Source organism: Rhinolophus hipposideros (assembly GCF_964194185.1).
Source record: "Rhinolophus hipposideros genome assembly, chromosome: 5".
NCBI lineage: Eukaryota > Metazoa > Chordata > Mammalia > Chiroptera > Rhinolophidae > Rhinolophus > Rhinolophus hipposideros.
This window is the reverse complement of record NC_138051.1, coordinates 47,840,710-47,863,975: the sequence shown is the minus strand read 5'-3', so window position 1 is coordinate 47,863,975 and position 23,266 is coordinate 47,840,710. Positions and strand designations below refer to the sequence as shown.

General features: G+C 35.4%; 1 protein-coding gene across 1 annotated transcript in view; it reads left to right on the top strand.

Moving 5' to 3' along the window:
- WDR72 (WD repeat domain 72) overlaps nt 1–23,266 on the top strand; it is a 203,466-nt gene that overhangs the window by 71,540 nt on the left and 108,660 nt on the right. The window contains exon 14 of the mRNA XM_081047302.1: nt 7,402–7,604. Within this exon, the coding sequence (XP_080903428.1) occupies nt 7,402–7,604 (203 nt within the window). The remainder of the gene's footprint in view (nt 1–7,401; nt 7,605–23,266) is intronic.

Below are 23,266 nucleotides of genomic sequence, written 5' to 3'. Positions count from 1 at the left end.
TGCTTAAAAAGGCATTTTTAAATATAGTACATGATTATTCAATCACCGGCTATTTAGTGAATATCTTCATGGTTCCTACTACTCAGAAAATGAGGGTAGGAGAAGGGGTTATAAAAAAGTATGAAATGTTTAAACAAGCTTTGTATTTATTTGTATGATTTTATGCATTTATGTGTTTAATTTTGTTTGTTTGTTTTTGAGAAGCAGGACTTTATAAAATAGTGAGAAAACAATAAAAGACTTGAGTTCTAAATCTGTGGTCCAGAGCAAAAGTACTGCCACAAGTCCTAGTTGTATTAGTTTCTTATTGCTGTGTGAAAAATTACCACAGGTTTAGCAGCTTAAAACAATGCCCACTTATTACCTCACAGTTCTGTAAGTCAGAAGTCCGGGGAGACCTCAATTAGGGTTTCACAGGCCAAAATCAAGGGGTCAGCCAACCTGGCTCTTAACTGGAAGCTCTGGAGAAGAATTCACTTCCAGGCTTTCGAAGGCCCTTGGCAGAATTTCGTCTTTATGGTTGTAGGTCTGAGGTTCTTGCTGACTGCCCGCCAGCTGTCACTCTCAGCGCCTAGAGGGCACTCTGATCCTTGTAGGTGGCCTCTTTCATCTTCAAAGCCAGGAACTTTGCGTCCTTCTTATGCTTTGAATCTCTCTAAGTTTCCATTCTCCACCAGTTGGAGAAAACTCTCCTTTTAAAAGGGCTCACTTAATTAGGCCTGGCCCACCTGAAAGATCTCCCTATTTTAAATATTAGAAACCTTAATCACATCTGCATTGTCCCTTTTGCCATAACATAATCACCAAAGTGTTATCCTGTCATATTCACAGGGGAAGGAGACACATAAGGATGAGGGTCATTGGGGTTATTTTTAGAGCCTGCTATTATATTGGTGCTCAGGTAGGATAGTTTCTGGAGGCTCCCATGGGTAAGTGAATCCATGGAGTGGAGTGAAGAGATGGGAGAAGCCTCTTGGGTCATTGGGTGCAGAAATATGTGAAATTTTCTGAGTGCCACGGGGAAGCCGGAACTGTAGTGAGGGTACATGGAGAGTTGGTGCTTTCAAAACAGAACCCTGACATCCCTGCTGGAGCTTTCATCACCCATTCTTTTCCTAAGGGAAACCACTGTGATGTCCCAAGGGGAAACTGATTGCAGTTAAAATGTTTTTGTCCTTCCACCTCTACCATATCCCCTGAAGTCCCTGCAAAAAAGGTGACTTTCCATATGACTGCACCTCTCATCAAACACCTTATTAAGGAGACTGTACCCCAACTTTTCCTTTTTCAATTATCTTCTCTTTCCAGGCAAAATTCCTGATCAACTCAGCAAGATATTTACCTAATGCAATTAATTGATACCAGAGTTAATAAACAAGTCAGATCTCTTCAAGGATATTGTATCCCCTAAGAAACCTAACCTTCAACCAAGAGCATCAGAGGAAAAAATATTCCATTTTTGAAATGTTTAAAATTTAAAAATAAGCATACCTCGTATAAAAAATCCAAACAATACAGAGTTATTGACATTTTCAACACTTAGAATTGGTACAATTTTAATGTTCTGTATATAAGAGGTAATTATAAGCTTAATTAAAATATATTCTTTACATCATAGTACAAAAACACTTTTCCATAAACATTCACCTGTTAAATTGGCTGTAAATTGTATTCAGTTTTAGGGATTTTAAAAATTAAAATTTAGTCATAATAGATTGCATCATGTTAGCACATGTTTAAGAAGAAAGAGTATGTAACAAGTAAATGCCTTATCAGGAAAACCCTAGTTTAAAATTAGCGCGTTATTTGTATTCCTTATGTATCTCAGCACTTGAAGCCTCTATGTATTTTAATCCTTTATTTTCCTTTCACCCAACCTCCACCCCTTTATTCTTTAGGTGGGAGGGTTGAGTGTGGCCCAGCTGATAAATTCCACTGTCGCTCTGAATGTGCTGGAGGCAGTGGCAGAGCTGGGGTTAAGGTCACAATGGTCAGGGACTTTGTAAAAATATGTTCTATATACCCTTAAGGTATAGACGGTTGATGTGAAGCCAATCCTGAGTTTGCTGTCATATTAGGACCTTTATATAGAGCAAAATGAGCCAAAACCTCGACAATCTATTTTACAGCTAAATTTATCATAATCAGATGTATTCAGGAATGAAGGCACGTGCCTTTATGCCTAATTTAATATTTTCAGATTTGTTCCTTTTCCCCACCCTTCCATTATTTAACAGTTAGCTAAGTTTGATACCTTCAGGATCTCCTGTCCCTGGTCAGCAACCCCCTCAGTTATACATTTTCTGGAGTAAGATGCAGTAACTGTGAAATGGTTTTGTTAGAAATGGGGCACCAGGTCGATCTTCATACACTTCTGTGAGCCAGGCAATGAACTTCATGTGTAACTGGAGGTAAATGATAAATCTTACGACAGACCCAATGGTCAGACTCCTTAATACATGGAATTTGATTACAGCTTCCAGTCAGCTGTTTCATTGAAACCTGATGTTAGGAATTTGACTACTAAATTTGTTAGTAAGGCCTTTTTTTAGACTATTTTGTTTCAGAGTTATTTTGAAATATAACTGTCTTCTTAATCATTGACAATATCATGGTGAATTTAGTTAAAAAAATGCCTGCCTGTTGTAGAAAAAAGACCTAACTCTGTAACGTTCTTGCTGTTAAGTTTGTTCGCGTAAGGACAATTTCTATTCATTGCTAATCACATATTAGGAATTATTTACCACACTGATTTTTTTCATAATCTCAGAATAAGTAGAATATTTAATTGAAAATGTCTTATTTTTGTGAAACAAATTGTTTAAAATTTGTTGGTTTACAATATATGTGATTGTAGGAGGGTAGAAAGATTTTATGTTTCTGTAGTAATGCAATTTCTAGTGTTCTTCTGAGGAAAAGTACCATGAGATATAGTAAGTTAATTACTGCCTCAAATATATTTGTGTAGTATTTTTAAGTTAATAAAGTGTTTTCATGCAAAGTGATAAAATATTAATCCATTTGGGTATTGTTTTTGAACCTTCATTTACTCCTGATCCTTTGGAGATAGATTCATCAAGTGACTATGATTTCTTTTTTTTAACCATTTCTGTCCCTTTTGGGATAGTAGCAATTAATTTTTCTACAGACTTAGCAGACCTAGTTGTTAAGTTGTGGGATGGAATTTGTCTGGCTAGGGCTCTCAAATATGTAATTTAAAGCGATGCGTTAACTGATCGTATGCTATGATAATTTTATTGATTTTGAAAAGATGTTGAGATAGAAGACAGCAAATATTAAATATACGGGCAAATTACAATGAAAATAAAATTAAGGAACCAACTTCTGACTATTTGGAAGAGAATCAAAGTATAAACTATTGCTACTTTTTCTTCCCTTTTTTTCATACAGACATTCAAATCTATGACACCATAAGTCATATTTTATCACCTAAAGGTGTTCTCTGTACCATCTGCCTTGCTCTTCTGCCACAGGGGAAGGTGGCATCCATCGTGGCACGTGTCCTGCTTTAGGATAACTTGCTACTTCAAAGTCAGATTTCATAACAGGCACATTGCATAGTGATTATTTTTCCTATTTAAAAACAAATAATCTGTAGGCACCCTATAAATATTGACACTCCCAATGCATTTAAAAATACAGCTGTCTTTTAGCAACAGACTGATTTGCAAGAGCTAACAGTTTAGGATAAAACAAATTATATCAAAACTCATATAGTAAACTAACAGAAAAATGCATGCTATTCACTGGAAAGTATTTTATACAATGAAGAGTTTCCTTGTGATAGATTTTGTGGTGTTTTGTGCACAATGTTTACTTTGAGGGAGGAAATGAACTTTCACTTTCAATAATATTTAACTCAAATATGTCTCTACCTCTTTACTTACCATGTTCAGATTGCTCCAAATGAAGAGTGTGAGTTAACTTGGTGTAGCACAGTACAAAAGGAAAAAAAAACAGGTCTAATCATCATGGCATTCACATTGGAAAGCAAAAAGTCTCCTGAAATTTGAAGTTAGATTAAGCAATTTTGTAAACCTTCGGTTTCTGACATTTCTTTACTATCAGGAAGCAGTGACTATTCTGTCTCTTTGGACTAATTGTCCAAAGAGAGTTTTATTTTAGTTGTAAAGGTCTAACTAACTTGGACCTCGTTGGGGTCATATCCTCCTCCTAGTTTACTGTTTGTACTATTGACTCTTTCAACTATTTAACGATATCCCTGAAGTTATGTAAATTCCATAACTTTAGGGCCATATTTAAAGGAACGTTCTGCATTGCAAGTGAAATATTATGCTGTACTGATCAGGGTCTAATGAGGAAGGAAAAATGGCCAGTAATTTGAACAGAGAAAATTTAACATCAACAAATACTATCACAATGGATTTGAGTATCAGGGATTGGTGAATGAGAACTAAAGAATACAGGAATAGCAAATTAAGGAGCAACCACTCCCCTCGAGCTGAGACAGGCTGCCTGAGGAAGAGCTTCTCCCCAGAACTAAGATTCTCAGCTTGCTGGAGAGGTCACAGCTATAGTCCCTGGATGGTAGATGAGCTGCTGTGGTGTGGTACGGTGTGGTAGAACTTGCCAGAAATGTGCTCTTTAGGGTACTGGGGAAGGCTGTGCACAGCAAGATGTCTCCCTGCGGGCACTCTGTTATAAAACCATCCAAAGAATCTCCCAGGGGAAGATCTTGTCTGCTAGGTGCTGCTGGCTGTCATTGCTGCAGGAGCCTGGGGCGGGGGAAGCCGCCCACACTGCTGCAATAGAACATACCAGAACTGAGGAGAAAAACCCTTTCTTCTGCTAGGTCTTTCCAGCACCTTTTATCCCTAAAGGTTACCATTACACCAGTTAATAAAAGAAACGTATGTTACAAGCCCATATCCATTTTTCCATAGCAAGCAGTGAGGGTGGATTTGGAACTAAGAGATAATAAATTAATAACTAGCATACATGGGAATCCCTATCTATCCACTCGCAGGTTTTTGACCAAGGGCTTTCAAAAGCTGTTGTCTTGAACTTACTAGAAAATCAACTTATTATTTTCAATATGTAATTTACTTGTCTATGGTAATTTTTAAAGAAATTGACTTACTGTAACCACACCTTATGTTACATTTTTGCTTTAACCAGTTCTTTGAAACAAAATAATCTATTTTTCAAGTATGTTATAATTAATCATGATGGAAACTATTGTTTACAAAACCATGTGTCCAATATTTTGTTGGAATGGGAGATTTTTAGTTTGCTGTGGAAATAGCTTATGTGTTACTTTAAGTATTATAGCAAATTAGTTTTCTGATGTTTCTTGCCTCTGCGCTAGCATTACATTCTAAGAAAGCTCCAGGGGGACCAGGTTTGACTCGTTCTTGTTTACTGTATGTTGTCAGCATCCTGCACAGTGAATGCACATAATAGGTGCTAAGCTGATTAGTTATCTGTGCATGAATGAAAATGGATCACAACTGCCTAAGACTGTAGGTAAACTATTTTCATCACTGAAAAATATAAGAAACACCAGAACTAGTTATGTTTGTATAAGACATTGGTTATAGAATAATATATATGAATATATAAAATATATAAGGCATATATCATATGTGTTAAAGTATAACACGTTATTTCCCAATAATTCTCAAAACATTTAAAAATATCATAGTTTGATATTTTTAGAGCCACAGAAAACCTATGATTAGAAAATATCTATGGTGATATCATATTCAAAGAAAGATTCTTCATAAAGGCAGTGAATTTTACCTTCACATTTACACAGTGAATGTGTACCTCTCAGTTACACATTCTGGAATGTGGTCATTTTCAAGTAGCAATAGCTGTTATCTTTGGTTTGAGAAACTTTTTATTGTCATCCTTGAGAGAAAGGATTTCCTTCATGTTGGTGCCAACTTCATTGTTGAAGACATATCAGTCTTTATGGAAAAGGAAAGCTTAGAGAAATAATGTTTATTATGTTTTATACATTAAATATGTCAATTTATACATGTAGAAATGTTATAATGAAAATATATCATTAAGAGACTAGAGACTAAAGTTTTTCCCAATATTTTAGCATATATTTGTTACTGATTCTCCAAATCCAACATACAAACTCATGGTAGTTTAATTGCTGTAAAGGAATGAGATGGCAGAGGAGGAGAAATGAGGACTGGATAGTCATAATCTTCAAATCTACCTATTAGGTTGGTGCAAAAGTAATTGCAGGTTTTGCAATTATTTTTAACGTTTTAAACCACAGTTACTTTTGTACTAACCTAATATCTGCCTGTCTAAAGACACAGTGGTGTCGAATCATTATTTCTGTTTTCTTACTAAAATTACTTTAAATTGATATTTCCTTAATACTATCAGGAAGAATAATCTTTGTCCTTCTTAGCAAGTAGTACAACTACTTCTTTCTCATTGGTAGGCAAAGAACAATATGAAATAAAAATCTGTATTTAGGTTGTATGTCAAGTTAATTTTTCTTAGCTTCTTTACTTAGTAGAATATAGGTTATATATTTAATATGGTGTGAATAATGCAAATGAACTCACAACTGATATGAGAAAACAGTCATGATTAGTTCATATTTACTGAGTTCTCACCGGGCAAATGGCATTGGTAGTGTTTTGATAAAAACACTAACTCTTTGTGAATTGTTTTTTGATACTTTTGGTCTGTTTTATACTTGTTCCTTTTAACTGTACGTTGAACTAACTTGCCGACACGTTGAAATTCTGAAACTGCAAGAATGGCAGAGAAGAGGGCAAAGGAACTTTTTTCCCCTTCTAATAACATAAGAAATAAAGGCCAAAGGTTTTATCAACTACGATTCCAACAATAACAACAACAACACCCTAAAATGGCCTGCATTCATGAATCTGTGAGAGCCCTTGGGTGAAGGAGATAGTCATACAAATCACCTGTGTTCTTACTTGCCCTATCACTTAAGTTATATATTGCCAATAGAAACCTTTTAAGCCTGGGAACCCAAGCAAAACACTGTGGATTCTCTGTTGTTTGTGATTTGGAACGCTAGGGGACAGCACTAAAATATTCCATAGTTTTTGGTTATAGATCACTTGCATACTGTATAATAAGTAAGAGATTTCTCTGTTAAAGACTTTTGAATGCCCTGTTGACTTCAGTGGATGAAAAAGCACAAAGAGAGATGAGCTTTTGGAGTCCATGATTTCAGCCTTTGTAAGATAGTAATTTGAATAATTTAGAGATAGCTCGCAGGCTGTTGTTTGTTTGCAAGAAGATTAGTAAGGCGTGATAAAGGATTGTGATTTTTCTGTTAAAAGTGTTTTGTTCTTTTCATTCTTTGGCGGTAAATATTTTGTATCAATTTTTATTTCTAATCTTATTTTCCAGGCACTTTGGAAAGACACGAAACGGGAGAGAGAGCAAGAATTATTCTTAATTGTTGTGATGATTCACAGTTTCTAAAGCCTGAATCTGTATTTTCAGTTGCCTCAGAGACACATAAGCACAAAAGTGTAGAACAGAGATCCTCCCTCTCCTACCAGTTTGGGCCAATACCTTGCCCTGGTCTGCAGGTGGAGGCTTCATGTAAGGTAAGTTCAAATCCAGCTGCTGCTTACAAATAACGTTATCAGCCCTGACTAAGAAGTTATATGCCTTCATAAATATGTGACAATCAATTATCAGCACAAAAACGAGAACTGAGGTGTGATTGATCTATCAGACACATCTACCCAGTGATCTTAGGTAAATCAGGATAACTTTTTGAGTGCTGATTATTCTTGGTATAGCGTTCTTTTTGACAAAATAGGTTCTAGCTTATCAAAACTGAGCCAATGCTATATTAACTCTTTTTTTAAAAAATTTTTATATTAACTCTTCAATTCTTGATGGTTTTCCATGGAGAAGAGAAAAAAAAACAAAAAACAAGCCTGTATTCTGTGGTCTGGATCCATTTTCTTTTTTCTTTTTCAGTTGACAGTATTTGACCTCTTTTTATAATGCAAGTTACAAATAAACCCAAAATGTATCAGAAAAACTGGATCATCATATGGACAGTTTTTTAGATTCTGCAAGTAACTCTAGGATCACCAGCTTTTTAGGCTTCCAAGCCTCAGTTAATACACAATGAAGGAGTTTGCATTTATTTTCATAAACCATGTCAACAAGCTTCACACAAATTTGGATGAGCCTTTTTATTTTTCAGTTCTAAATGTGATATAGTAATTTAATTTGATTTCTTTAAGGGACTCTTCCATCTTTTTGTCATCTAAACCTCCATGTTATCTCCTCACTTTGTTATAATTATGTCATTCATATGCATATATTTACTGTAGTATTTTTTCATGTAAACATTTTCATAATATTACCTATTTCTTGTTAATAGCTGCATCATATTGTATATACTGTATACATACCATTTACTGATAGGAATTATTTTTATGGCTTAGTATTTGGATTGTGTTTTATGTTTGACTTTTCTGAAAAACACATCTCTGGACCTAAAGCATTTTTCATATTCAGTATTATTTAATAGGACATATTTCCAGAAGTGGTATTTCTAAGTCAAATTGTAGCTTATTTTAAGTTACATATTAACTTAACATTTTACATTTTCATTTAACATTAACATTTTCCATTATTTTAATGCTACAAAGACTGGTAAAATGCCATTAATAAGGACTTTAAATAAAACTTCATTTCATTTCATGACCATACATAGTTAGAGGCAAAAAGATGTGTCACCTCAAGAAAGATAGCTACTCAAGCTGTGCCTCAAAGTTGCAGGACTGGGTGGGGGCACCAGCATATTACCTTCAGCTTTTTAGGGTTAGAGACTTGATTTAGATTTTATCAGCCAGGCCAGGGTTTGTTAACCTTTTGAGAATTGAGTCACACTAACCAAACACCCAAGAAATGAATACATAAACTAGAATGATCATCATTTAATTTACAAGGATAAATATAATTGCAATTGTGTTCATAACTCAGCACATTCTCGCTATAGCAAAGCTACAGGGAGTGTGGGAGAGGAGGGAGGTGGAATTATCTAACGGGGTCCTGGATGGACATGGAATCATGGGGTGTTCATTCACTGAGCTCCAAGGGTCTAACACCATCATCACTTTCAGCCCATTAGGGCTCTGTCTCCCTTGTTCAACGCTGATATACATTTAAAACTTCCTACATTTTGGATTTCTCTTTTTAATGCTCTATGTAGGCCACCTACTTTTGTTTATACTTTCCTCCTTCAGATGTTGAAACCAGTGATTAGACTACAGCTATGTTTTTGTGTTGTTGTTGTTTTTTCTTTTCTCATTTCATCAACTTGTTTTTAGGTTTCCCAAGACTGTTTTTCATGTTCTTAACTTGAGAGATGTCATGTTGTATAAGGACAATTATATCAATATGATAAAATTTTGACATTCACAACTGAAGATGAAAGTCGTAAGGTCTTAGTCTCCTAAGGCAGGAAGTTGAACCACACTTACTTATTATAAGATTGGGATAAATAAAGCCCAGTGAGTGAGCCCAGCTGACTGCCAAGCATTCCCATCTTAATGTGGCTTCATTGCTCTCTATTCATAATGGAGCGTGCATCTTCTGGTGGGAATTATATGCTAGCATAGTTCATGAGAACTTGGAGATGTCTTTTGACTCGTGCATGTCCGATGTCTAGAGTCTGCAGGGGCAAATCTCATTCAAGTGCCTATTTTACTAGTTTAATTTCCAGAAGGTAAACTGATTTCTATTTCTTTCACTTTCTTTAAAGGATCTTAGAGCTACCCTTTAGACAGTGATAATGATATAAATAGATTTCATTTTCTTTATATAATTTTGTTTCTTTCCTGACTTCAGGAAGCAGTAAAATGCTAGGGTCTCGGTTTCCTACTCTTAGGCTGATTCCCACTCTATTTCTTAGCTGCTGCCCTTTACCTTAGAGGTTTCCAACCTTCAGCCTCTACAGAGCCAGAGAACCGAATTAAACAGGACTATCACCTCCTTTTTTCCCCATATGCTGTACTTCTAATATTGAGCTTACTGTTAACTAGTAACAGTAAGCTTTCATATTTGTGTGTCTCTTAATTATATCTTCTCCAGCTATGCCCCGCATATCTTCATTTCATCCTCAGAGTTAAGCTATTGAGCTTGTTTTATCCTAATCTTCTTTTATTCATAAATTTGATAAGCATGAGCTTTCAAGAGTACTTAGAAATTCTCCATTCTCCTATCGTTAATATTGTACCATGCTTCGTGAGTTTTCACCAGAAAACAACCAAAAGTTTTCAAGTAGAGGACCTAAATCATACTATTTTAGAGGTAGGAAAATAAGCTTGTGAAATTCAGCACTGAAGTTACTCTGTTTCAGGATTTTTTTGTTGTGGATTTTATGAGACACAGTGAAATAGTTTTGAATGGCAGTGTGAACAATTTAAATGGAAGAAAGCATATATGATCTGTGTGGTGAGCTCTTTATGTTTGGCAGTATTTACAGTTTATTAGAATACTCTATTCACATTTTCTTCTTGCATTGAAGAGTGCATATGGATTTGGGAAAAGGTTTTAAAGAGAACAACAAGTACAATAAAACTTTTAAAAAAAAACAAGTCCAATTTGAACTGCTAGAGGAGTTGAATTTGTGCAGCTAGACAAAGAAAAATCTTTGGGGGTAGGAGAGGACCAGGATTTGAAAGGATTTAAAGGAATACAATATTATATTAGTGATGGGAAACTGCTTTTCTCAGAGTCTACTGTGGATAAAACAAGATAGAAACTGTTTAAATTGCAGTGGGAGGAAATTAGCTTCAAAGTTGGAAATAAACAACCTTAGTAAAATCATTTTTATGTGACCGAGGTCTAGTATCTTCATTTTATTTTAATGAGAGAAAGCCTATTTTGTCTGTTGGCTGGTTGGTTTTAAATTATTTTCCTGCATTTCTTGTCTGTAAAATGATTAAAAGGATAAACTGGATTATTTTAACTGCCACAATTTAGACCCACTGTAGTGTTATGGGAATGTCTTTTTAAAACTGATTTTCTATAGAACAGCTCCCCCTGGATGCTTATTTATAGCTGCACTATTTAATATGGTAGCCATTAACTATGCATGGCTATTGAGCAGTTGGAATTTGGCTAGCACTGCATGTGAAAATAATATTTTGGATACATAGGGTTAAGTAAAAATACAAAGGGAGACAAAAAGATGTATGCACGTTTTAAGAAAGGAAAAAATACTGTATTAAAATTGTAATACAATGAATAGACACTAGCATTCATTTGATTAACACCCTCTTTTGAGTGAATGTCATATACTACACATTGCGATGTAATTCAATTCAACTTTGAAAAGTAATACACAGATAACGTCTCTTAAAATGTACGTTTTTTTTGGCACCCCCAGAATATTATTAAAATCAGCTTTACCTGCATCTTTTCATATTTTTTTAAATATGGCTACTATGCAGTTTAATATTACCTGTGTGGTTTGCATTTTATCTATATTGTGCAATGTTGAACTAGACCAGGAATAAGTAAACTTTTTTGTAAAGGAAATATTTATGTAAATATTTTAGGCATCGCAGGCCAGATTTTGACTGTTGTAATTATTCAGCTGTGCTGTTGGAACATGGAAGCCACCACAGACAGTTCTTAAACAGGTATGGCTGTGTTCCAGTAAAACTTGATTTACAAAACCAGGCGGTGGACCAGGTTTGGTGCTCACTGACCATAGTTTGCCAATTTCTGATCGATATAGTTCTCTTTGGACTTGGATATCATAAGGTACTAGGAAGAACTAGCAAAAGAGCCAACACTTCCCTCTCCCTAGATATCTGAACTTTTAATAAAACGTATCCCAACTTCTTCAGCACTATGTGGAATGTAATCCAAAAGACCTTGTATCAAGTCTGTTCCCTAACAGAATTCATGAAAATCTTATGTTTGTAAATCTGCCCTTTGTAGAAAACAAATGTGCACATTATAGCTCCTAATCCAAGTTAGATTTTTTTAATGGAATTTTCTTTAATGAATTCACTTATATGTGCATCTTTATCTAAACATATAAAATGGATTATAAATAAAGAATGCATTTACATTTACTTATATTCCAGTTGAGCTTTCTAGAAATACGCTTGTAATTTTTTAACCTTTAGTTGACCTTAGGGTGATGTCTGTTTGGTGCCATTTGCTGAAAAATCTTATTAGAGCTTTATCCTGCTACCTGTCATAAAACACAGTTGGTGCACCACTAGGTCCACCAGCAGAAATCTGGACCACACTACTACTTATTACTTCATTATTCCAGGCCACCAGTAGAAAACTGGACCACACTACTACTTATTACTTCATTACTCCAGGCCACCAGTAGAAAACTGGACCACACTACTACTATTACTTCATTAGAATGAAACGTTAGTCCTATCATATTTTATGACACAAAAACTTAACCAAAATACAACCAGAGTAATTTCTAAATGGTAAGATTTCAAAATGTCACCTGCAAATTTACATGTATAAATATGAAATAATAATGCATTGCTGTAATATTACATTGTTGCAAATTAACTCCATTTTTATTGAACTATCTATATTTTTATTGTCAAAATTGAATCACTATACAAAAGAACACACAATATTTACTTGAAAACAATTAATTGTATTATGTAGGGATAAAGCTTCAAGATAGAATGAAAATTTTCACTTTCTTGATCAGTAGTGAATTTTTGATATGCTCGTTTTAGTGGATAAACAGCACATGACTGTTTTTTTTAATGTAGAAAATATTTTGCATTGATTTTTTTATAATTTTAAAAGAAAAATAGATTTTTATTATTAGACATGCAAGTCCTTCATGAAAATATAGGAATTTCTCTCTGTAAACATTGGAATAACGTTTTTGTTTTAAGTGTTTTGATTTTGTGAATCCCAACTTAAAACTATATTGCCTAAATGATAAAACACTCTTCCTAGTAAGATAGAATAGAGAAATATATTAATACAATAGTGGAGATATATACAAGGCAATTTGCTTTTTGAACACATGTGAAATGATGCAAATTTTTGACAGTATAACCACTTATCATAAGTATTATATATGTATGTATATTTTATATTTTATAAAAAGTATATGTATGTATGTTTTACATACATACATATATTTTATATGTATATAATATATAAACTATTATAAAGTTAATTAAAAATTTCCATAATACTTAAGACATTTTTTTTTTTATAGCTGCTTTAAGAAGAATGTCCTTTTTCTCACTTTGTGCTATGAGTTTAAACTTTTCTTTGGTAAAAAGTTACCTCAGTGTTGAGGAAAACTATGAAAAGCATATCATATCTTTGTTTCAAAACTAATTTAGGAGGTCTCAGAGTCACTCTGAAAAGTAGGAAATGCACCATTAAATGACTCCAGCTGTCCCCTCACACACAGAAGCAACTTTGGATTTCCTCACAAGACTTCAAAGCCTTGCTTGTATCTAAACATTCGTTGGCCATGCAAATCAGAATCACAAAGGAAGAATGCTCATATTTCATGGTGCGTGGCTGGTGGAAGTCCTGCATTGTGCCGCACGTGCTGGTGGGGAGTGCCAGGGACAGAAGGACACTGTTCTAACTCGTGTGACAAATGTCGTTAACACCAGATCCATATTAATGTTGTCAAGTTCCCTTGATGTATTTAAACAGATTTTAATTATTTTCAGCGTCCAAAGGCCTGAAATATATAGCCTAATAGTTCTTCAAAGAAAGCTTACTTAATGTGTGAATGTAAAACCTCTCATAAAAATGAAACTTTTACATTGGCCTTAGTCATTGACATAGGTTATTCATCAAGTCAGCAATTTGTGTGGCAAAGTGCCATTTGAATAGTGTATTGTTAGGATACTTATGGTCCACTTGACAAGGGCTCTTGCTGTAAATAGTGCAATTTGACTCCAGCTGTTAAAGAGTGGCTTTGACAGCAGCCAAATAGAATGGAGATGCCTTACTGCACCGCGGAAAAATCAATATTGGTTTCTTGTTCATAGTAACCTGTTCTTTTCTCTTCTGCAGATTTATAAACGACTATCAAGGGTTTATAAGTGGAAGTTTAAATATTATTTTAAATGTAATTCACTTTGAGTTTCAAATGAAGACTTGTGATAAATGGTACAAGTGCGGAGTTTTAGGATATTATTTCCACCCCCTGGTTCATGTTTAGTCACAATTACAGTTCAGTTGCGTTTGGATTTTCCAGCTTCAATAGAAAAGAATTAGTGTTAAACATGGAGTCAGAACCGTGTGCCTATTGTATATTGCCAATGCAATTATTCTTCTTTTTGATTTCCTTATCAATTTATCTTCTGTGTCCCTCCCATCTTCTCTGTGTGTGTACGTTTTTGTATAGATGGCAGGGTTCTTTGTAACAGCACCCATAGCAACACCTACAGATGTTGACAACCAGTAATGTCCTCGGTATTGTCCAAGATTTCCCTAAAGCAGACCTTGCTGGTTTTGAAGAGTTTTCTAGCAGTTTTCAGCAATTCAAGGTTGCTCTGATCCCTGACTGGCAGTAATAAATATTGAATCTATTAATTACGATAACTACATGCAAGGGATCTTTTTTTCATTGCATTTCTCTACTGTTGCTGGCTGTTATGTTTAAGATATAGTGGAAGAAGTCAAATTATATACTCGAGATGAGAAAAAAAATGTTTCAGGAGTTACCTTGAATCCTGATATTGAATTAAAAAAATTTCCAGGTATGAAAATCTTTTAGCTGACTGTTGATTTCCCAGGATTGCAGATACAATTTATTTAGATCATTTCTAGTTTTGATTGAATTTGATTTTGAATTTTTTATGTTGTTTTCCTGAGATGTCATGAGTTTTCATGTAAGGTGTGCTGAGCAGGATTTGAAAGAGCTGTCATTTTGAACATGGAAAATGCTGAGATAATGTGTACTTTCTCAAATGCCTTTTTCAGTGAAGGCTGTTAAAAGAGCCATCTTCCTATTACTGACCAACTCTGCATTTATTGAATTTGTGGCTAAGATGGCAACTGAAAATTCATAAAGCTGAAAACATAATTGTGTGCAAAGACCTTTAAGGCTAGTTCAAGGTCAGTGTTATTGTTTCTATAATTGCTGATAGGCAGTTGTGATTTCCACCAGAGAAAGGGTTTTTTCTACTTTGGTTTTAGCTGGTTTCAAAAGTATTATCTCTTCTGTTAATTCTAAAGTAAACCTTTTCACTAAATAAATATTTGTGTTATTTCTTTAGTGCTAGATTTAGCTTAGATGTATCCCAGTTTCATTTTCTAACCCCACAATATTCATTAACCTTGTAAGAAACATGGGCATATAAGATTATAACTTTCTTCTTGAATTAAACATTCTGATTATACTCTTCAATTGACTTGTGGGGTAGGGATTCTAGCATAGAAACATGAATACAAGTTAAACATAAAAGACATTGTAATTTTGTATTTAGCTTAATCAAGGGACAGTGTAGCATAATTTATTAAGCATATTTTTTAAATTTGATTTCATTTACATCAATGATTTTATACAGATATTTTAGAAACTGAATTCTGTAATCATGTCTATCCTATATTACCCACCCATATCCATTTAAGGGCTTTTTTTTCCTCCTTCATTTCTTCTTTCCTTTTCTACCTGTTTTCTTCTCAGTTGTAAATTGTTTTTGCCTTTTAAAACCTGTGACATTTCCAAGTATGTTCAGACCCAGCTTTTTGTAGGACCCAATGATGGACCTATTCAATATACTGATAAAGGTCTTTGTCTGCTGGGATAGAAATTCACTCCAGTGGACTTAGATCTTCTGTTATTGAGTAACTTGGTGGTTCTTATTAAAAGGTGATGGTAAATGTTACCCCTTTATAGAAACTTGGTTCCCTTAGTAACCAAGTTGTTGTCTCACATTAGTAATATTTTGTGTTTATATCTTATTTTTGATGACTACCCCAATGGATGATATTGTCAGGTGTAAAAAAATGAAGTTTGCAGAAATTCAAATGTTGAGTTAACCAAAAGGGTTAGTGGATTATCGCAGGAAAGAAAAGAAGGAAAATAAAATCTTTCTTCTTGAAAGCTGATAATCTCACTTATTGACTGAGAATACCATCTGGACCCATTAAAAGGAACCCCAACAGGAACAGTACTTCTGTCCCAATGACTTATGTGAAAACTGGTCCTAGGAGAGCAGCAAATGCAAAAATGTAACAGGAAGCAATTCTCAGGGAAAAAAAAAGGCATTTATTCTCATGAAATATTTTCCCTTTGTTGGTAAAAACAAAATGTATTAAGACATTAGCTTTATTCATTGGAACTACGAGTGTGAACTCATTGAAAAATATATCCAGCTAATATCCCCATATATTTTTCTGAATTGCATTTTGATAGTGACCTCCTGGAGGCACAACAAGTTCTCTGCATGCACAAGTGGCATTAATACAAATAATGACACAAATGACATTATTTGTAATTTTCTACATAGTACAAATCTTACAGAAATGGATGTTTAAATCCTAAATGAAAATGTCCTGGAAATAGCTGTCGTAATCCTAAATTAAAATACCTTACATAAGCTTTTGCTCTAGTTATGATTATTCCTACCAGGTATAAAAAATGGCCATAATAGGCTGCTGTGAGCGGCAGGGACTTCATATGCACATGTGTAACTCCATGCACATCCACATAGGATTGATCGTTTTAGTTTTTGTGGTTGTTGTTCTTGTCTTCATATATTGTTTAAGACATGATGGGTTTTTTGGAAGCCATTATTAAAGTTTACAAAATACAACTTTGTTATTTTCTTCCCAGATCCCACGAGAGGTCTGTGGTTATTACAGAAAACTTGGCCTGGTCCATTTACTCTGGTAGCAAACGTTTAGTTTTCCTTTTTGCTCTTTGAACTCAAATATGAATTTGAATGCATAAATAGTAGTAATGGCGGGGTACAGGTTCACCAGAACCTTTGTTTCTAGTTTTAGCATTGTAGCATGTTAGAACAGCAAGTAGTCAAGTCACGTGTTCTCTCCTTTTCCTTTCTTTACTTAGGAATATTTTGGAGCCCAGTCTTGACTGACTCATATGTAAATTGGTTCTTGTCTCTACTCTCTTAGTCCCAGTGTAACTGAATCCATTGATGGATGGACTCTGTAACCAGGCTCCAACCGGCCAAATTTCTCTCACTGCTGGGTCCTATGTTGTGTTGTCTTCATTTTCCCACTCCATTTTCTTGAACATTCATTGCCAACGAAGCTTGGGATCTAGTGTACTACAAGTTGGATGTTTCTGTAGTCCCAGAATTTCAGAATTCCCTGCTTTTGCTGTGATTAATTGATAGGATTTAACTTTTGCTTGGATCTCTGAATTTCATTTTTTCTGTCTGATCACTCGGCTTAGTATACCTGTTCCTTCCAGGTTGCCTCTCTAGGAACACAATCCTCAATCTCTACTCTCACTGATGACCACTCTGGGTTCTTCTGCCTGATCCCTTCGAGATGATGGTGTTTTAGTTTTCTTTTGCTATGTAACAAATTACCACCAACGTAGAGGCTTAGAACAATACACATTTATTATATCACCATTTCCCATGTTCCATGAGTCCAGCAAAGCCTGGCTGGGTTCTCTGTTCAGGATCTCACATGGCCGAAATCCAGGTGTGTGCTGGGGTTGCTATCTCATCCAAAGCTGAGCATTCTCTTCCAAGCTTATTCAGGTTATTGGCAGAAAGCAGTTCCTCATGGTTGTAGGACTGAAGTCCCTGTTTTTTGTTGGCTGTTGACCAGGGGCCACACACTCCTTGCCACATAGCCCCGTCATCCACAGTGGAGAACTTGTGTATGAAGTCCCCTAGTACTTTGAATTTCTGACTTGTCCCTCTGCCACCAGCCATAAGAAACTCTGCTTTTAAAAACTCAATGTGATTAGGTCAGAACAACTCAAATAATCTATTTTAAAGTCATCTGATTTGGAACCTTAGTTACATCAGCACAATCCCTTCAGGACAATACCTAGCTTAGTGTTTGGTTGAATAACTGGAAGAAGGCATATTTCATCAGGGTCTTAGAATCTTGGGGCGAATCTTAGAAGTCTGCCTACAGATGACAAGTCATTCTAACTCAGGGTGGCTGCTATTTTAGGACTATCACTCTCTTATTCTGGTTCTGGAACATTTAACCTCTGCCTAAATGTTCTGATTATGAGTAGCTATCATGGTACTAATCGTTTCTGAAATTTGAATCAAGGCTCTTGTTTCCCTTTGGGACCTCTTCAGCCTATCTGTTCCTGTGAGGAGTTAGCTTGTGCTCTAGCAGATCTGTCCCTCTTCTCTCTCAGGCCAAACCCTGTTTGGCAAAAATCATAGTGTGGCATTGATCATGTGATCACATAGCAGACTATGGAAAGAATAACATGGTCCTGTCTCTTTCTACATGATTATCATGATGCTTAAATTAGAAAATAATTTGACAGTTGATATGGTTCTCCAAATCTAAGAAGTTACCTAAATTGAGAAGTTTCACAAAATGTGTTATCATACGATTGGCAGTCCAACATTTGTAATTACTAGGGACCTATCTTTTATTCAAGTCTGTCACTTACAATTAAAGTCAAGTTGATAGATGGTAACAAATTGTTTGTCTTTAAGATCTCTTAAGCATATTTTGTCTTTATGCCGTTTATGTGTAGTCATGCTAATGATCAGCTTAACCAATCTTTAGAACATTCGTTTACCTTAGGCATGACATTTTTGATGTGAACATGGATGGCTGGAATTTGTCATGAGAGTAGCAGAAAATGACTAGCTTTGAGTGTATTTCATAAAAATTTTATTTGCCTTTTTAAGACAATTCCATTAATCATGACAAATTATGCCACTGAAATATAAATCTAACTTAAATGATCCACCCTTCTATCTTACTCAAGGGAGCAGTTGGGATCAGATAGAGCAGATTCAGTGAGATGCACCAGGAGTGAGTGCTCAGATAACACACAGACCCTCAATGATGGTTTGCTTCACTGTTCTTGAGGCCCAGTTATGGGGCCATAGCTTGATGGTCTTTTGCCTTAAACTAGTATTGTGTAATCCAGCGATTCTAGGACTAAGCTCTTGTATTCTAAAACATTATATTATTCTTTATCAGAATTCTGTTTTGTAACAGGAAGTAATTATCAAAATCTGTTTATCTTTTACTAGTGGATTAAACTTAAGGATTTTGGCCCTTATTTATCTATCTGGGGAAAAAAGCGCGTTTAAGTGGTATTTAATTCATAGACAAATCATAAAGTATAATAGGACTAAATATAATCTACAAGATACTCAGTACTTCATTATGTATAAATGATACAGCATATCCCTTAAAATATTTGCCTAATATCTTCTTGATAAATCATTTAATATAATTGCTTCTAATTCCCATTTTCAGGATATGCTGAATTTCATTCAGAGTAAACATGCAGCACCGCATTATAATTAAAAGTTTCCTCACTTGAGAATTAAAGCAAGTGTAGCCAGTAGTTAATGAGTGATACTTAGGGGAACATTTTAATTCATTTTTATTATCCTGTGGTGATTTTTTTTTCCAAATTCTAGACACCTTGATGCAAATTCAAAACCTAGAAAATGCCCTCTTTCATATTTTAAAATAGTCATAAAGTTCAAATGCCAAGTATTATTATTATTAGGTAATTTTTATCATATCTCCTAAACTGGAACTCTATCTACTCTTTTCTTAGCAATAATACTTTCTGAGTTTTAGATTTGATTTTGACAGTTGGGGTAAATGTCCTGTAAAGATTATACAGATTCTTTAGTCATATGACTTTCCAATCTGTTGAACTCACATCCCAGTTTACAAATTAGTCTTTTTAACTTCTACTGGCATGGCCTGCATGGGAAAAAAAGAGACTCCGAAATGGACATTCAATTATTATTAATCTGAGTTGTATTTAGCCTCAGAATAAAGTCTAAAATTATGAAATGTACCTGAAAAATATATTGAAAAATGTCAACTGTAGATTTGGGACCAGAACCCAGATTTTTAATTCCCAGCTACTTAGTCTGATTAAAGAAACATATAATCCTCTTACTGCTAGTATTCCTCCAGACTGTTTTCTCTCTGATTCTTTACCTTGATGCCTAAGCGTCAATGTCACTTCCCCATAAAGTAGCCCCCCGCCTTCCATTCTCTTTCTCAGTATCGTTTTTATTTCATTTTTTATCTTCCACACCCTTCACCACAGTATAAGCTCAAAGGGGCAGTAATCCCGTTTACTAGTTTATCACAGTATCATCTAGCACATGTCTGACCCAAGGCAGGCATTCAGAAACATTGGTTGAATAAACGCATGAACTGAATACTACTAAAGTTTAAACATGAAAAATAGATGGTAAGAAAGTGGAAGATACTTCCACTTTCAGGAAACAAATGAAAATGACTGCCAGAAGAAAAAAAAAAATACATTTTTGTCATTCAGTTGCTTTAAGTCCACATTGGATTTACATGTGACTTGAGCTTACGGAGGGGAGTGACCTAGCAGAAATAGTCAATAATGGCAAAGAGGCTATTAAAACACAACAGCTACCCCACTGATATTTAGACACCAGTCCCAATCAATTCAAAAGTTTATAAGCTATAACAATATTTAGACTATTCCAAGCCAATTCAAAAGTTTAGAAGAAAAAAAATGTATTAAACACTGGTGATGAAATTTAGGATGTTTCACATGTTGGGGACGGATGATTCACTATAGGCAAGATGGGCACAAGAGTAAGCTGAGATAGAGTCGCAAAGAAAGATTAAAAGGCAGCGTGGTTATATGGTTTCTCAAACCAACAAAGTTTACATTATCGCCCCATTCACTTGCTCTTAAATCTCAGGCTCCTTTTTCTAGTAATAAAATTATCTAAAATAAGCACTCAAAAAATAGCCTGAGGATTGTATTGTATATCATGGGCCCTTTGCTCTCCTTAAATAATTACTTTACTAAGCTCTCCCCTCAATACAAAGACCCCGAAGCCAGCAACAATCTAATCAACAGGTTTGTAATAACTTTTAGAGATATAAGTGTAATAAACATGAAGAGGCCTGACTTATGTTTCATTTCCCAGATGCAAAGTCTTTGGCACAATCCTGCATCCCTCAAGTGGCAAACGTCACTTCCTGCTTTCATAGATCATTGGAAAATTGCTGAACTCTCCCTCTCCTCAAAGGTTGGTGAGGAGAGGGCTGATTCCACTTTGTGTATGACAGCAAATGCTCTTCGGTACCTCCCTGTTGCGGGAACAAAAGGCGGTGTGCTGGATTAGCAGTGGCAGGAGACGCTGAGCCTCGTAGGATTTGCTCTTCCTTGTCTGCTTGCCTCCAGGGAGAAGGTGTCTCAGTAATTGCAGACAAGCCTCGTGCCTGCTCCTCCATGTAGCTGCCCTGCTGACTCGGCTCTCTGTGTATCTCTGTCTAATCTCATGTACCGGAGATGTTCTCCTCTTCACTTATTCAAATCCCACCTGTACTACAGCATCTGCTAGTAAAACACTTGTAAATGAACTATGGATGACCTGGTTACTTTACACGTATTTATTTGTTTTTATCTTCTCAGGTAGGTCTTAAGCTCCTTGAAAAGAAAGAACTGCTCTGTCAGCATAGTATGTAAGTTTTGTCACATGGGATAGAGAACAGAATATTTATTCAGGAAATATTCATTGAATATCTGCTGTGTACCAACCACTTTCCTTGATACTAGAAATTTCAACAAAGTTCTGGCGTTCTTGGCACTTCACATATCTCGGGAGAGGCGATACACCAGAATTTAAAAACAAAACAAAACAAACAAACAAAAAGCAATGCCAAATAGTACAAAAGGCTCTGTAGGGAATTAATAACATGTAGTGTGTGCGATAGGCATGCCTGGGGATTTACTTCTAGGCTGAATGGTCACAGGTCAGAGCAGGTAGCACTTACACTGTCTGAATGGCAAGAAGCAGCCAGCCTCTAGGCAAAGCAAAAAGCCTAAAGTAGGAATATGCTTGATGTAGGCAATGGAGTCAAGAAAGCCAGTATGACTGGAGAGAAGTGCGTGGGGAGAAAATTAGAAGTCCATATTGGAGTGAGGGAGAGCACTGTGCGGGGTGTGATAACCCAAAGTACAGAGCTAGAGTTCTAGTTTAAGTACTAAAGGGAGAGTCTCCATGGTATTAGTCTGAAGGAGTGATGGGATCTGATTGTGTTTTGTGTGTTTTGTGAAAAGATCACTTTGGTTGCTATGTGGAAAATTGGACTAGAGAAGAGGGATGTGTCAGGAAGAGGAAGCTATTGCATAATTGCAGCGAGCAAAGGAAATTATTAATTGGTGTTGAGTTTTTGAACACCAAATTGGCAAAAGCTATGATGTAATATATGTGCTTTGGTAGACCTAGGTCTCAAAGTCCACTAGAACCCTTGTAGATGGTGAGACTGATGTTGTACACAGAATGTAGGAGATAATGTTAGGTCTAAATCTTAATGGATGAATAAGATTTTCCTCTGGGGAACAGCAGATCCAAAAGCCCAGAATATAATGACAGGTGGTGAGTGAGGGATTGATGAGAAATTGATATGACTGGAGATAGAATTACAGTGGGAATGATGGAAGACAACTGTGTCTTATAGTCCTGCTGGCCTTGGACGTCTGAGAGCAACTTATGTTTGTAGTGGAAAATCACATAAGTGATACTTAAACAACCAATACAACCTTAAGATAGAGTCCTCTATTAAAATATAACTTACCTGAATCAAGGGGATTTAACACCTTAAATTGCATGCTTTATATTTATATTGTGGTTTTGGCTAGGAAAAGAAAGTTTTGTATACACTTAAAATTCCTCTTAATTTAGAATAGGCCAGCGTTGACAACCTTTTTTCTGTAAAGGGCCAGATTGTAAATATTTTTGGCTTTGTGGACTATAGTCTCTGTCACAGCTACTCAACTCTGCCTTTGTAATACCAAAACAGCCATAGATAATACATAAACAAATGAATAATTCTGTGTTCCAGTAATTATTTATTTACAAAAAAACAAGTGGTAGGCAATGTTTAGCTTGTTGGCCATGGTTTTCTAACCCCTGCAGTACGCAATATTGTGATTAGATTCCAATATAATTCAGTGTAATAGGCCACAAGAAGAAGAGTAGAACTTTCCACTGGAAAAAAAAATGTATTTGGTTATTGTCATTAACACATATTCTTGTAATGCCCCATCTTTGCT